General features: G+C 40.9%; 1 protein-coding gene across 4 annotated transcripts in view; it reads left to right on the top strand.

Annotated features, from left to right (window-relative positions):
* The window catches only part of SEH1L (SEH1 like nucleoporin), a 55,779-nt gene that overhangs the window by 8,809 nt on the left and 31,311 nt on the right, over positions 1 to 15,659 (top strand). For 3 of the 4 annotated variants that reach the window (XM_085891251.1, XM_085891252.1, XM_085891249.1), the window contains 3 exons: positions 11,614 to 11,760; positions 12,989 to 13,200; positions 14,693 to 14,791. In XM_085891251.1, the coding sequence (XP_085747377.1) occupies positions 11,614 to 11,760; positions 12,989 to 13,200; positions 14,693 to 14,791 (458 nt within the window). Of the gene's footprint in view, positions 1 to 7,947; positions 8,089 to 11,613; positions 11,761 to 12,988; positions 13,201 to 14,692; positions 14,792 to 15,659 lie in introns of all 4 variants that reach the window. The other variant, XM_085891253.1, reaches the window with a different exon arrangement.

Below are 15,659 nucleotides of genomic sequence, written 5' to 3'. Positions count from 1 at the left end.
TTTCACGCCTTTCTGTTTGTTTGTTTGTTTGTTTGTTACTTACGAAATCTAAAGATTTCGTTAGTATATTGATGACTTCCGTTTCTGTTTGTTACTTACGAAATCTAAAGATTTCGTAAGTATATTGATGACTTCCGTTTGTTTGTTACTTACGAAATCTTTGGATTTCGTAAGTATATTGATGACTTCCGTTTCTGTTTGTTTGTTTGTTTGTAGGCACGATAACTCGAGAACGGAAGAAGCTACCAATGTCAAATTACACCACGTGATTCAGGAGGTTGATGGCTAGTGCTGATTAGATTTTGGTCAAAATCGGTCAAAGGTCAAGGTCACAGTGAGGTCAAATATTCGATTTTTGATGGTTTGGTACAGATAACTCGAGAACGGAAGAAGCTACCAATGTCAAATTACACCACGTGATTCAGGAGGGTGATGGCTCGTGCTGATTAGATTTTGGTCAAAATCGGTCAAAGGTCAAGGTCACAGTGAGGTCAAACATAATTCCGTAAATTCATGTGGATAAATGGAGTATTTTTGCTTCGCTCGACGTTACGAGTTCGTTTTAACTTCGATTTTAATTTTGTCTTCGGTTTTTGCGATCGCTTAGGATGCTTAAAACTCGGTTGTCGAAATTCTGGTAAAAATCGGATGTTTTGGAGACGTTTTAAGATTGTATAAAAAATATTTCACTCGACACGTCACGGGAAGTCCCATGATGCAGTGCGCTCGAGCAGACGCGTCGTTGAGTTTCGTTAAGGTATAATTGCGTGGAGAAATGGAGATTTTTGCTTCGGTCGACGTTACGATTTTTGATGGTTTGATACAGAATCATCGTAGAAACTTCTGGTTTGCGTCGCTACCTTCTCGAGACACAGCTTTTATTAGAGAAGGTCAGAGGTCAAGTTGATGATTTCGTAAGTACCAGTCTATGACTGCTTGTTACTTAGGAAATCTAAAGATTTCGTAAGTATATTGATGACTTCCGTTTCTGTTTGTTTGTTTGTTTGTATGTTTGTTTGTTTGTTTGTTTGTAGGCATGATAACTCAAGAACGGAAGAAGCTACCAATGTCAAATTACACCACGTGATTCAGGAGCGTGATGGCAAGTGCTGATGAGATTTTGGTCGAAATCGGTCAAAGGTCAAGGTCACAGTGAGGTCAAATATCCGATTTTTGATGGTTTGGTACAGCTAACTCGAGAACGGAAGAAGCTACCAATGTCAAATTACACCACATGATTCAGGAGGGTGATGGCTAGTGCTGATTAGATTTTGGTCAAAATCGGTCAAAGGTCAAGGTCACAGTGAGGTCAAACATCCAAAAAATGATAACTCGAGAACGGAAGAAGCTACCAATGTCAAATTTCACGACGTGATTCAGGAGGGTGGTGGCTAGCACTGATTAGATTTTGGTCAAAATCGTTCAAAGGTCAAGGTCACGGTGAGGTCAAACATCCAAAATATTCGATTTTTGATGGTTTGGTACAGAATCATCGTATAAACTTCTAGTTTGCGTCGCTACCTTCTCGAGAGACAGCTTTTATTTGACAAGGTCAGAGGTCAAGTTGATGATTTCGTAAGTACCAATCTATGACTGCTTGTTTGTTACTTACGAAATCTAAAGATTTCGTAAGTATATTGATGTCTTCCGTTTCTGTTTGTTTGTTTGTTTGTAGGCACGATAACTCGATAACGGAAGAAGCTACCAATGTCAAATTACACCACGTGATTCAGGAGGCTGATGGCTAGTGCTGATTAGATTTTGATCAAAATCGGTCAAAGGTCAAGGTCACAGTGAGGTCAAACATCCAAAAAATGATAACTCGAGAACGGAAGAAGCTTCCAATGTCAAATTACACCAGGTGATTCAGGAGGGTGGTGGCTCGCGCTGATTAGATTTTGGACAAAATCGGTCAAAGGTCAAGGTCACAGTGAGGTCAAACATCCAAAACATTCGATTTTTGATGTTTTGGTACAGAATCATCGTAGAAACTTCTGGTTTGTGTCGCTACCTTCTCAAGAGACAGCTTTTATTAGACAAGGTCAGAGGTCAAGTTGACTATTTCGTAAGTACCAGTCTGTGACTGCTTGTTTGTTTGTTTGTTTGTAGGCACGATAACTCGAGAACGGAAGAAGCTACCAATGTCAAATTACACCACGTGATTCAGGAGGGTGATGGCTCGTGCTGATTAGATTTTGGTCAAAATCGGTCAAAGGTCAAGGTCACATTGAGGTCAAACATAATTCCGTAAATTCATGTGGAGAAATGGAGTATTTTTGCTTCGCTCGACATTACGAGTTCGTTTTAACTTCGATTTTAATTTTGTCTTCGGTTTTTGCGATCGCTTAGGACGCTTAAAACTGGGTTGTCGAAATTCTGCTAAAAATCGGACGTTTTGGAGACGTTTTAAGATTGTATAAAAAATATTTCACTCGACGCGTCACGGGTCATCCCATGATGCAGTGCGCTCGAGCAGACGCGTCGTAGAGTTGCATTAAGGTATAATTGCGTGGAGAAATGGAGATTTTTGCTTCGCTCGACGTTACGAGTTCGTTTTAACTTCGATTTTAATTTTGTCCTCGGTTTTTGCGATCGCTTCGGACGCTTAAAACTCGGTTGTCGAAATTCTGGTAAAAATCGGATGTTTTGGAGACGTTTTAAGATTGTATAAAAATATTTCACTCGACGCGTCACGGGTCGTCACGTGATGCAGTGCGCTTGAGCAGACGCATCGTTGAGTTACGTTAAGGTATAATATAATTGCGTGGAGAAATGAAGATTTTTGCTTCGGTCGATGTTACGATTTTTGATGGTTTGATACAGAATCATCGTAGAAACTTCTGGTTTGCGTCGCTACCTTCTCGAGAGACAGCTTTTATTAGACAAGGTCAGCGGTCAAGTTGACGATTTCGTAAGTACCAGTCTATGACTGCTTGTTTGTTTGTTTGTTTGTAGGCACGATAACTCGAGAACGGAAGTAGCTACCAATGTCAAATTACACCACGTGATTCAGGAGGGTGATGGCTCGTGCTGATTAGATTTTGGTCAAAATCGGTCAAAGGTCAAGGTCACAGTGAGATCAAACATAATTCCGTAAATTCATGTGGAGAAATGGAGTATTTTTGCTTCGCTCGACATCACGAGTTCGTTTTAACTTCGATTTTAATTTTGTCTTCAGTTTTTGCAATCGCTTAGGACGCTTAAAACTCGGTTGTCGAAATTCTGCTAAAAATGTGAGGTCACAGTGAGGTCAAACATTCGATATTTGATGGTTTGGTGCAGAATCATTGTAGAAACTTCTGGTTTGCGGCGCAACCTTCTCGAGAGACAGCTTTTATTGGACAAGGTCAGAGGTCAAGTTGACGATTTCGTCAGTACCAGTCTATGACTGCTTGTTCTTGTTTATTTTTTTTCCGCTGTTTTTCCTCAAGTTCTGTTTGCATACAAGGTGGACGTGGACGGGCTTTGAATTTTGGGTTTCTTTCTCGTTTAATTTGTTTTGTCATTGTTGATTGACGCAAGTTAATCTTTTTCACTGTTATGTCAGTGTGAAACATGCTTGCACAACTTTGTCTATCAACCAGGGAAGGACCATGACACTCGCTCTGCAGGAACAGTTTCTCTCCATAATTCAAACATAGCATTCTCGATACGTTTTTACATCTCCCTTCCTGTTTATGGTCACTTCTCTTGACCCACTTCATGAAACGAGAAAACACAAAGTTCTTGGAATACGATGGCAAAAGTTTGAAGTAGTTTGTTTCGTTGAAATGCACATACGAGTGCCCGTCACACAGTACATGCGAAGGCTTACTTCTGCTTTTGCGATGAGTGTTTATTTGGTGAGTTTCAATTCTTTGAGAGGACATTCCAAGTGCACTCTGAAGCTAAAAATGTTACGGTGAACTGGAATAACACACTAGCTAAACGAGTTAATACTTGAGATGAAAATGTAAAATATATACATTCTTTTATTGATTGAAAGTAATCTTCCTGAAACATTCCTTCCCTTTTCTTTGTAAGATCCAACATTGTGGCTGTCCACGTTTCCCTAATCAGACTCTCAACTTCCTTTTCTCATTTAGATTTTTTTTTTTTTCGTTTTGCCAAAAGGTTATTTGATGCATTTTCTCATCTTGCTGTGTTTTTAATCAAATAACTTGCTGCCTGCAGTTTCACTTGTGCTGGTTTCACTCTGAAAAATGTCTGTGGATGGTGGTTTAAGTACATTTACTGAGCAGGGCACTGCCAGTGTTTTGGCCAGAGCTTCAAATACAATATATATATATATATATATATATATATATATATATATATATATATATATATATATATATATATATATATATATATATATATATATATATATATATATAGGCTAATGCTGTCTGTCTTTCTGTCGGACTGTCTGTCCCACCCTGAAACAGGTAAACGCTCCTCACAGAGAAATAATTATGTAAAAGCTACTTTCAATTACTCCACACCAATGGGGAAAATATAATTTTTTTTCAATCGGCCAAAAAAAATTGAACCAGGGTGGTGTGTTGGGAACATATTGCTGCCTAAATCGCTCCCAAATTGCTTTCTTTTTTTGGTGTTAAGAAATCTATAGCCTCCTAGTTTTGAGTTATTTTAACCTGTGCAAGGATAAATGTGTTCCTGTTTGTTTGTTTTTTTCCATATCATGGTATTTTTACCATAGGCTTCTGCTTGTATTGCACATTCATTTTGGGAAGTTGAAGCCTGCTAATTTCATGAAGGCACTATTGCTAAACAGGTGGTAGTTTGAAACTTCTTTATGATTGCCTTCCTCATACACTCTCCGGACAGCCGTAATGAGAGCAGAGGGCTACACAGTTATTTGCATCAATCTATATATTACTAAAACTCTCATCTTGTATGTATGTATGTATGTATGTATGTATGTTCCCGAAATATAGCCAAAACGATACACAATAGCACAAAAATTCAGCCCACCTTACTCACCATTCGCCTGCGGTGTGCACTATCAAGTTTCGTTCAAATCTGGCAATGAAAAAATTTTTTAAAAATCAATTCCCGATTCAGTCAAGTACTTGGGAGAATTTGATCAATGCAAACAACCTCAGCGGTATAGTTCGCTGGAGCTATCTTTTTGTTTTTTGAAATGATTTATTTTAAAATCTCAAACATTTAGTACAGACAAAGAACAATTCATTTTAAGCATAAAATAACCATCACCATTTTGATCTAATACCTCCGTGTTCATTAATAAATAAAATTGTGTTTCGAAGATTACACACAATTTCTTCGACTTTCTTTTCTCCGTTTTTTTTTTTCACATTGACGTGCAATATCAAGTTTCGTTGAAATCGGGCAACGAAAAAAAATATTAAAAATTCAATTCCCAATTAAGTCAAGTACTCCGGTATTATTTGATCAATGCAAACAACCTCAGCAGTATCGTTCGCTGGAGCTATCTTTGTTTTTTATTTTTGAAATGATTTTTTTTATCAACCGCTGTCACAACGGGAACCCAATGGGTTCACAGGTCGTCTCGTATCTAATAAATATCTGGCGCCTTTTGAGATGCAAAATAATTTCCCTCATCATATATACATATATATTTTGTTTCTTGTACCTATCTACCTATCAAAATGTACTGTTTGCTTTTGCCATTGATACCTTGTAAGTTACACTATGAGCTAATTTTGGTAGTGTCCGTACTAAAGGTATTGCTTAAACATCCACTATAGATTAAGTTTGACTATATTGTGGTAGGACAACATCCGAGGTAGTTGGTGGACTTGAATGGTGGTAGCCGTGTTTCACCATATCGAGCTGGTTTTGTTGATCACGTATACTCCTTTGTGTAGAACCCCAATTTATTTCCCACTTCTGGGGTATATGGTCTTTGTTTGGGATTATATATATATATATATATATATATATATATATATATATATATATATATATATATATATATATATATATATATATATATATATATATATTGTTGCGGGCCGTGGTCCTGTGGCGAGAACGACCACTAGGTGGGTGAAGTTACGTCGTCTCCCACCAGACTCCTGGAATTGTAGGCCATCGCTCACGGATAATTCCGTGACGTGGTGGATCGCTTAACCGACCGTGGACGCCAATATCTCAACCGCGTAGCATAGGGTCTTCCTGCCAGGTGTAATCAGTTTACCTAATTAACCACGCAGTTTTGACTACCGGGGAACCACGCCCTTGGTACGCCTTGCTCGAACCGGACCACTCTACCAACTATGGTAGAGTACCAGCTACCAACTACCAACTCCGGATCGGATGCAGCCGAGCGGAACTGCCAAGGACGTACCGGCTAGAATGAACGGATTATCGGGGATAAAGACCCGGCTCAACTTCGATCCGAACTATGCTGGACCAATGAAGGAAAAGACAAAAACGAACTGGGAACATTTCTACAATCATTTATTTACACTAGGCGAGGAAAAACATGTGGTACAGGAACAAGTTTATTGGTGTGTTATGTAGGGGAAAGAAGAGAGAGATGTAGTGCGACAATTTTTACAGCAACTTATAAAAGCAGACAGTGCAGACTTACGCGAGATTAATACAAACAACAATTACAATAATCAAAAATCTTATACAATTTACTTAAAGGACAGGCGCCACACACTCAGACACACACTCAGACAAAATGAACCCCATTAAAAGAAAAGGGGACCTTTCGCAGTTCGGAAGGGGTGGGAGAGTTGAGGTCTCAGTTCTCGGTAGCTGAGAGTTTCGGGGGAAGGAGTGCTCCGTGGTGCGACACCTGACAACAGTCGTACAGTTCGGACCACAGCCGCCCGTGTGGAGTTCGGGTCCGTGGAGAGCGCGGAGTCCAAGGTGGGAACGGGGCAGCAGACAGGACCCGACGAGAGATCCGGTCGAGGTCGGGTGTGCGCGGACCAGCACAACAGGCGGGCCGCCGAGGTGAGACGTGGGCAGACACTCCGTAACAACGACCCCTTCAACAACTGCACACTTCCAATCCTTCCACCGCAACCTCCTTCAACCTTCCCAACCAACCAACGAACCCACCGAACACGAACCAACCAAGCACTAAGCACTTCCAAATCCAACTCCTTCCTTTCTTTCTCTCAAATCCAACCACGAACTCCTTTTCATCCCATTCCACTGCACTACTCTGAGGATTGCTTCGTAACTTATAGATCACGGAGCTTGGGGGTGGAGCCATGGTGAAGCCGACGTCATTGTCCATCCTGATTGGACAGGGCCTTTGTGTGGTCCGCCCTTTCTGGGCGGGGTTTCGGCCAGGCACCGGCAAGGCCCGCCCACACCGCCATGTCTGGGTGGAAGGTGGATGACGGTGCAGCTACCATAACCATCCTCGGGATTCTGCCTCAGATAACCATCCCCGGGATTCTGCCTCAGATTATAACCAGTCTCTGGGTAGGCACTCATCACGCTGTGGCTCCAATAAGAGGGGCAATGAAATAAAAGGGAAGAAATGATTTATAATCCCAACTAAAATCCCATCGCAATGCACCTCCCCCCCCCCGTATCTTCCCACTACACACAAGGAAGGGATCTATCTGCATATATACTAATGGCATAACTAACTCGGGACAACTGTCTCTTGTATGCATACAGTTCCTAGAACCGTAACAATATATACATGCATATATATATATATATATATATATATATATATATATATATATATATATATATATATATATATATATATATATATATATATATATATATATATATATATATCACCTACACGACCTGCTTACTGTTTTTCACGCGTTAATCGTTATTGAATAGATAAATAATGATCGGCTGGAAAACAATACAGCATAGATCCATTCAAAAGATTCTCAGAAAGATTGGTACCGGATTCGTCATGGATGAAACTACACCAAAATGGCACATTTGTTTCTCGTTTATACCCAGCTTATCAGAAAGCAGCACAACCATCAATGACATCCACGACCGGATGTTCTGTTGAAAACTTTAACGGAACAAAGGACCACTAACCAAAATGGACAATCTATGGCAGACACGAAAAATACCAGCTATCCATTTGAGAGTCAGGTGAATCGGGTAGAGTTTCATTTGATTTTACTTTACAATGTACCAATAACATATCTGTGTATTCATGATTATGTAACAGATGTACATGTACGTTCCATGGTATTTTGGTTTGACACTCACTTGTACATAATATTTACCCCACGCACACGAAGCAAAATGTGTGGTTAAGCAATTTGTTCACTTCTGTCTGCCCATCTGTCTGCAAACGTCAATTTATGATCTATTAACAACTTAATATCCATTGAAAATTATATTTTGAGCACTAATCGGAACATGAATCGGAAAACAATTTAGCCACTTCAATATTCGGTATGTCCACCGGTCCATCAGTCAAAATAATTTTTTTAAGCGGTGCAGACGCTGAATTGACACAAGGCGATGCTCTAGCTGCCTTGCATCGTGAAAAGGAAATGCCAAATTGTACCACTCCCTTTGAACACGGGTGCGATATTTATTTATTTATTGTTATTTTTAAAACTGCCTGTCTGGCAGTCAAACAAAATTGAAAATCATTCCAAACAGGAAACTTACTGTTTTTAAGGATGTTATAAAGGACACAAACAACAGGCATGAAGAACTAATGTAACGTGATAAATAAGGTGGTGTATAAGTCACCCACTGTGTCAACGGCGGTAAACTTCCTGAATTAATTTTTTTATACGACCTTTAAAATCATTTTATTTCATTGGAATTGTATACTTGAACACTGGGGAGAGTAAGGTGTTACATGAACTCCCTAGTTATAACTTTGATAATTCCATAAACTAATTGATAAAAAAAAGTTTTGTTGAATTGAATTGCACAGGATAGCCTGAAAGTTTCTCACACCTCTCCCACCTTCCCATCTCCACCCTCCCCTGCCGTGGTATGCGGCAACACTGACACACTGATGCAGTGGATTAATTATTGTAAGCACAATTAAACCTGCATGCTGTATTAAAATAGTTTAAAAACAAATGCTTTTTGAGAGAGAGGTAAAGCGACTTTCAGGCCACACTGGACAATCATGTCATGGTTGTGTTGTTTTTTATCATAAACACCTTTGTTTCTTTAATCTGATTTACCAAAAGCTTGTACAGGCACATCACATTTACATTGCTATTGTTAAACTGAAGTCACAATTTACCTGAGTTTGTGTGCTTTCTGCTGATTCCATGAGGTACAAAGATTATGTGTCATATTTACATAGTTTCTGTCATTAGACATATCAAATAAATGTTTCCTGCAATATTTCACAATTGATAACACTGAACAACAAATTTCAAAAAATTTTTTTTACTGGAGATGTGTAAAGTGATTAAGACTAATTTGGGTACGCTGATTTCAAAAATCATAACCGTTTTGCTGTATCACGTCAGGATTTTCAGGAACAGAAATATTCCCATTGCCTAGAAGTCAGGATTTCAATGAAATTTACATATGTCTTTAACATGTCTATTTCGTACAATTGTTGTTAACTTGTGTTATATTTCTTTCTTTCAGATAAAGATGAGTAGGTGTTCCTGTACCAATCATCCTGACAACTTCTGTTATGTCTGTGGTCGGTATACCAAAAAAGATCAACAGCGAAGTATATCTACAGCAGTGAAAATGAAGGCCGCCTACTTTCACTACTTCGGGTGTAAGGTGGGGGACCAAGAACAGAGCTGGGCACCACACATCTGCTGCACAAGCTGTCACACAACCTTGACTCAGTGGTTGGTGGGCAAGCGCGCGAGCATGCCATTTGCGGTGCCCATGAAATGGCGTGAGCCGCAGAATCATCATGATGATTGTTATTTCTGCTGCACAAGCATCGCCGGCTTCAACAAGAAGAATAAAGGTCACATCAAGTACGCTGACTGCGTCTCTGCTCGTAAACCTGTGCCTCATGATGACAAGAACCCCGTTCCAACACCTCCAGCTGATCAGAACATAGCTGTAAGCAGTGGTGAAGAGGATGGTGATGATGAACCTTTTGAACCCGACACTCAAGAATCACACCTTCTGAACCAGGGAGACTTAAATGATCTTGTAAGAGATCTCTCGCTGTCAAAGGCGAAGGCAGAGCTGCTTGGATCAAGGCTGCAGCAGTGGAATCTACTTGAACCTAACACCAAGATATCCTTGTTCAGAGCACGTCACAGAGACATGGCTGAGTTCTTTGAAATGGAAGACACGATGACATTCTGCAGTGACATCAACGGTCTGTTGAAAGAACTTGGGTGTGATCACGATCCTGCAGACTGGCGCCTCTTCATCGACTCGGGGAAGAACAGCTTGAAGGCTGTTTTGCTCCACAATGGCAACGAGAAACCATCAGTCCCACTGGCTCACGCGTTCGGCATGACAGAGACCTATGAGACTATGCGGCAGCTGCTTGATTCCATCAAGTACAATGACTTCAACTGGCACATCTGCGGAGACTTGAAAGTGGTGGCGCTGTTGTTAGGGCTGCAGTCAGGCTACACGAAATACATGTGCTTCCTTTGTCTCTGGGATAGCAGAGACGACAAGAATCACTGGACGAAGAAAGATTGGGAAGAGCGAAAAGAGCATGTACCTGGTCGACACAACGTGAAGCATGTCGCCCTTGTCGACCCAGCCAAGGTTTTCCTTCCACCACTCCACATAAAGCTCGGCTTGATGAAAAGTTTTGTACGGGCAATGGATCTGAATGGGCGTGGGTTTTTATACCTCAAGGAAAAGTTTGGCAACACCTTGTCGGAGGCCAAGATCAAGGCTGGTGTCTTTGTTGGACCGCAAATCCGACAGATTATGAAGGACGAAACTTTTCCGACAACTCTAAACCCCAAAGAGCTGGCAGCGTGGAGGAGCTTCAAAGCTGTGACGGACAACTTCTTGGGGAACGAGCGCGCGGACAACTATGAAGAAATAGTGCAGCAGCTGCTGGAGTCCTTCAGGAAACTTGGCTCCAGGATGTCCCTGAAAATCCATTTCCTACACCAGCACCTGAACTTCTTCCCTGACAACTTGGGAGCAGTCTCGGACGAGCACGGCGAGCGATTCCACCAAGAGATTTCACTCATGGAGACGCGTTACCAAGGGCGGCACAACCCGAACATGATGGGCGATTTCTGCTGGTTCCTGCATCGTGAAACTGACACAGAGCAGCACAAACGCAAAGCCAAATGCCTAAAGCATTTTTAATTACATTCTAGTGGAGTTTTTCTGTAATTTCTATAATTTTGAAGCATTCATGATGAAATAAATGAATAAATGAATTTTTGTAAATTTCATTGAAATCCTGACTTCTAGGCAATGGGAATATTTCTGTTACTGAAAATCCTGACGTGATACAGCAAAACGGTTATGATTTTTGAAATCAGCGTACCCAACTTAGTCTAAATCACTTTACACATCTCCAGTAAAAAAATTTTGTTGTTCAGTGTAATTTACAGATACTGTAATCTGTAAACCTCTTGATGTTTGTACACTCGAAGTACACTTTCCTGATTATATAAACAGAATCCCCCCCTCCTCTCCCCTTCACCCCCACGCTCACCAACATTTTATCTCTTCTAGACTCATTGCGGTTCAGTTTGGCGTGTTACCTGGGCCCATCCTGAATTTGGCCAGGTGCTTGCCTCGTGCTCATCTGACCGAACAGCAGCCATATGGGAAGAGGTTGTGGGTGAATCAACTGACAGACAACGCACCCAGAGTCATTGGGTATGTCAGCAACACAGCAAAAGAAGATTTGCACAACACCTTGTTCATATGAATAACGTTTGTGAGAGAACCATGGTCATTTTCCGTGTTGTAACTTCACTTGGAAAACCTGACGTGTGAAGGTTTTGAGATCACCATTTTTCATACGAGCCTGCAGTCAAGATGAAAATAATCAATCATCTGAAGTACATAAAGATGTAATGAAAATAAGTTTCATATTGGCAGACAAATGTACCCAAGTACCTTAAGTACAAAGGAAAACTATAATAAACGGTCTTACCTGCTTATACCACGTACTAACCATCCGCACCTTTTCTCATCTCTCATCTTCCATGAGCTTTCCAATGCTCCTCTCAATTTTCCCTTCTCCCAACATCTACTTCCTTCCCAACAAAGTGATACACTTCACAAAAGCCGTTTTGAAAGGACGTTTCACAATTAAGGACTTGTGCAGGTATTAAATATGAAAGCAAATGAGCACAAGATAGTGTACTTTTAAGAGACAGAGACAGACACACACACACACACACACACACACACACACACACACACACACACACACACACACACACACACACACACACACACACACACACACACACACACACAGTGTGTGTATGTGTGTGTTTTTTTTTTCTCGACTTGACTTTGCTTCCAAACCGTGAACAATTCTTCTTTTAACAGGCACAATTATTCCCAGGATCATGTGGAGTTGGCAAAGGGAAGCTTAGTCCAAGTCTTTCACGAACCAGCTGGCTAGGCCTGATGCTGGACCAAGAAGTTAGGGCAGGAATTTGTAATTTGTTCATGGAGCCAGTGATAGCTCGCCTACGATTTGCAAAGCACACCTTGGGACTTTTAACGTCCACTAACTAATGCCGGCAGACGGGACCCTCAGTTTAACGCCCATCCGAGGAATGGCACACACATCAATGAATCACCTTGCTTGTGAAAAAACAGGATTACAGTTTATAGCTAGGTCAAGGTTCAAACCCAGGCTAGACAACTTAGAGGGCATTGTGCATACATCTAGGTTATCTTGTTAGTCCAACAATTAAGTGACTCACGTGCAACCTCTTGAATAGGATGCGAATTATCGCCGGCATCCTGAACAAATTACAAATTTCTCTGCAAACATAAATGGGGCACCACACTAGTGGCACAGTCATGATGCAAATCAGCAGCCACAAGTTGCACACAAAATGATGATGATTATTTCATTGTCTAGGTGAAACGCACAACTCTGGTGGATAGCCGGACATCGGTGACAGATGTACGATTTGGACCAAAGCACCTGGGATTGGTACTGGCGGCGTGCTCGGCTGATGGAGTCATACGGCTGTACGAGGCACCTGACATCATGGAGCTGAGTCAGTGGTCTCTTCAGCATGAGCTGTCGTGTCGTCTCAGTTGCTCCTGCATTTCGTGGAATCCTTCTTGGTCAGCTTCTGTTTGATTGTTCGGTCTTCCTGTGTATGTTATCGCTTGAATTTGACTCAACTTCCACTGTGCTGTGATTTACATTATACACACATCTTAATTTTTTTTAGCACAACATTAAACTTTTCTTCCTCAATACATCAATTTGACATGTTTACATGCTTGTTTTTTAAAGATGTACATTCAGGTCAATGTTTCCTTGCTTCCTACATCCATCTTTCCCAACCGCCCCCCCCCCCCACTTTTCCCTTCAAACTACCCCACACTCCCTTTGTCTTCCTTTTTCTTTCTACATTTGTCCTTTCCCTCTTCAAATATTTCAAAGTCAAACTACATGGGTTGGATAGAAAAGTGATTTCAGATTTTTCAGTTGATTCCACAATGTACATTTTCTCAAATTTGGTGAAGAACAAAAATTTGCTTTCGTCAAGTAAAACCTGGAAGAAGCTAGTCAGATGTCTGAGCACCGACTTTGAGAGCCGTTGCTCATACGGAGAAGGATGTTGATTGATGGTTGAGGGAGGTGTGATGGATTGGTGGTAGTGAGACCAGGCTGAGCAAAATAATTTTTGACGTCTTGCACACTTTGCTCTGACAAGTGAAACATTAGGCCTTTTCACACTATCAACGTTCCTTCCGTGTTGAAATCCACACAGATCCGATCCGTGTCGTCTATGTGACGTTTCAATACGGGTCAACAACGCATCGTATTCACACTTGCTATGCGTGAATCGTGAACCCAGCATTCGTGCTACACGTGTAATGTGCACACATTTCACACTGCACACGTTCAACGCGAGTCACAGCATGCGTGGCTGGGTCGGCACAGTCCCATGTTGCATTGAACCAAATCGACTGACCTTCACTTCCAACACGGTTGCGCCTAGTGAAGTTTCTCTACTTTGTAATGTGCATGTATTGAATCATTTTACTGAATTATCATGAACGTTGATCTGGTAAGTTTAGGAATTTAAGATGGCACAAAATTTCTCTGCATTCACTTCATGGGTCAACTGTGGTTCGTTTGTTCATTGCTAGCGACTACAATGTGCCAATCCGCCGAGTTAGCTGCATGGGTTGAACGCAAACCAGGAAGTGTTCACAGTAACGCTTTTGACACTGGTCGGAATTCTTTACACTGGTCAAGGTCTTCAACACACTTCCCGAGCTGTGTTGGTTTTGACATAGGTCGAACGCTCTACATGGGTTGATGCTGTGTTGAAATGTGGTTTGAAAAGTTTTGTCCAAAATACACCTAGCGGACTTGTGTTCAACATAGACATTTTGATAATGTGAAAAGTCCTATTGTTTGGCCTTGTAAAAACCCCAAAAACATGGTCATTTAAGTATGTTATATTTTGAACTACATTTCTTAAAATCCATTACTAAGCAGCTTTTAATGCAATCAGAACAATGATTAGCCAGACAGGAAGTAGGCACCAAATATAACATGCTTATTGTCTCTTCTTACCTATTCCTCCCCATTACCCAGCTTCCGTGGTCATCCCCCAATGTTGGCTGTGGGTAGCGATGATTCCAGTATCTCAAGTGGAGGGAAGGTACAGGTGTTCGAGTACAATGAGAACACAAGGTGTGGAGAAACACTTTTATCCAGGGTTTCTTTAGGTCCAATTGTTTGTCTGTGTGTGACTGTATATTAATATGCAGAGGTTCACATAACTGGTACTCGTGCGTGGTTAAAAAAAACACTAAATGTGTTCTTCAAAGATGCTCCGAAAGCTCAAAAGCGTACAACCACAACATAGGTTTTTGATGGAAAGTTTTCTCATCTTGTTCCGTGATAATTCTGATAAATTGATATCTTGTACTGAGATTTCAAAATTAATTTTATAAATCATAACATTATAATTTACAAGTTATATTGTAGGTTTATAACTTGGAAGATAAAAAAATAGATCGAAGGAGAACACACGAGCAAGGAGGAAGAAGAGGAGGTTCAGGAGCGTCCGGAACGAAAAAAAGAGTGGCTTGCGAGTATCTTGTCTGGAGCGGACATTCTGCGAGAGCGCTTACAGAGGAGTAAGATGCATACTAAGCTGAGAGGCGCTTTAAAACTTGGAGTGGCGTTTAGGAAAGCAGACTAGCATGCTCAAAGCTGACTTTTTGTTTTTTTTTTCGTGAGTACCAAACCATTTCTGCTGGTACTCATTGGAGAACCAATTAAATAAAATTGTGTGAACCCCTGTTAATATGTTGCACCATGTGAATGATATTTCTCTTTATTGTTCCACAGCAGCATGACATACGCAATATTTAAATGGGTTCAAAAGCAGTAAATGGATTGTATCAAACGAGAATATGCAATTTGGTGTCTCTCTGTCTATGTCTGACCACGATAAGTTCGGTCGGTACTTATCCAATCTCAACCAAACTTTCCACGCAACAAGGGGTCACACGACGAGGTTGTAGCAACTTAATTTGATCTCTCCCACCTTCAC

The sequence above is a fragment of the Eptatretus burgeri genome, chromosome 8, assembly GCF_056783735.1.
Source record: "Eptatretus burgeri isolate ZD-2024b chromosome 8, Ebu_testis_v1, whole genome shotgun sequence".
NCBI lineage: Eukaryota > Metazoa > Chordata > Myxini > Myxiniformes > Myxinidae > Eptatretus > Eptatretus burgeri.
The sequence above is the reverse complement of the archived record's forward strand: the minus strand, read 5'-3'. Positions and strand labels throughout refer to the sequence as shown.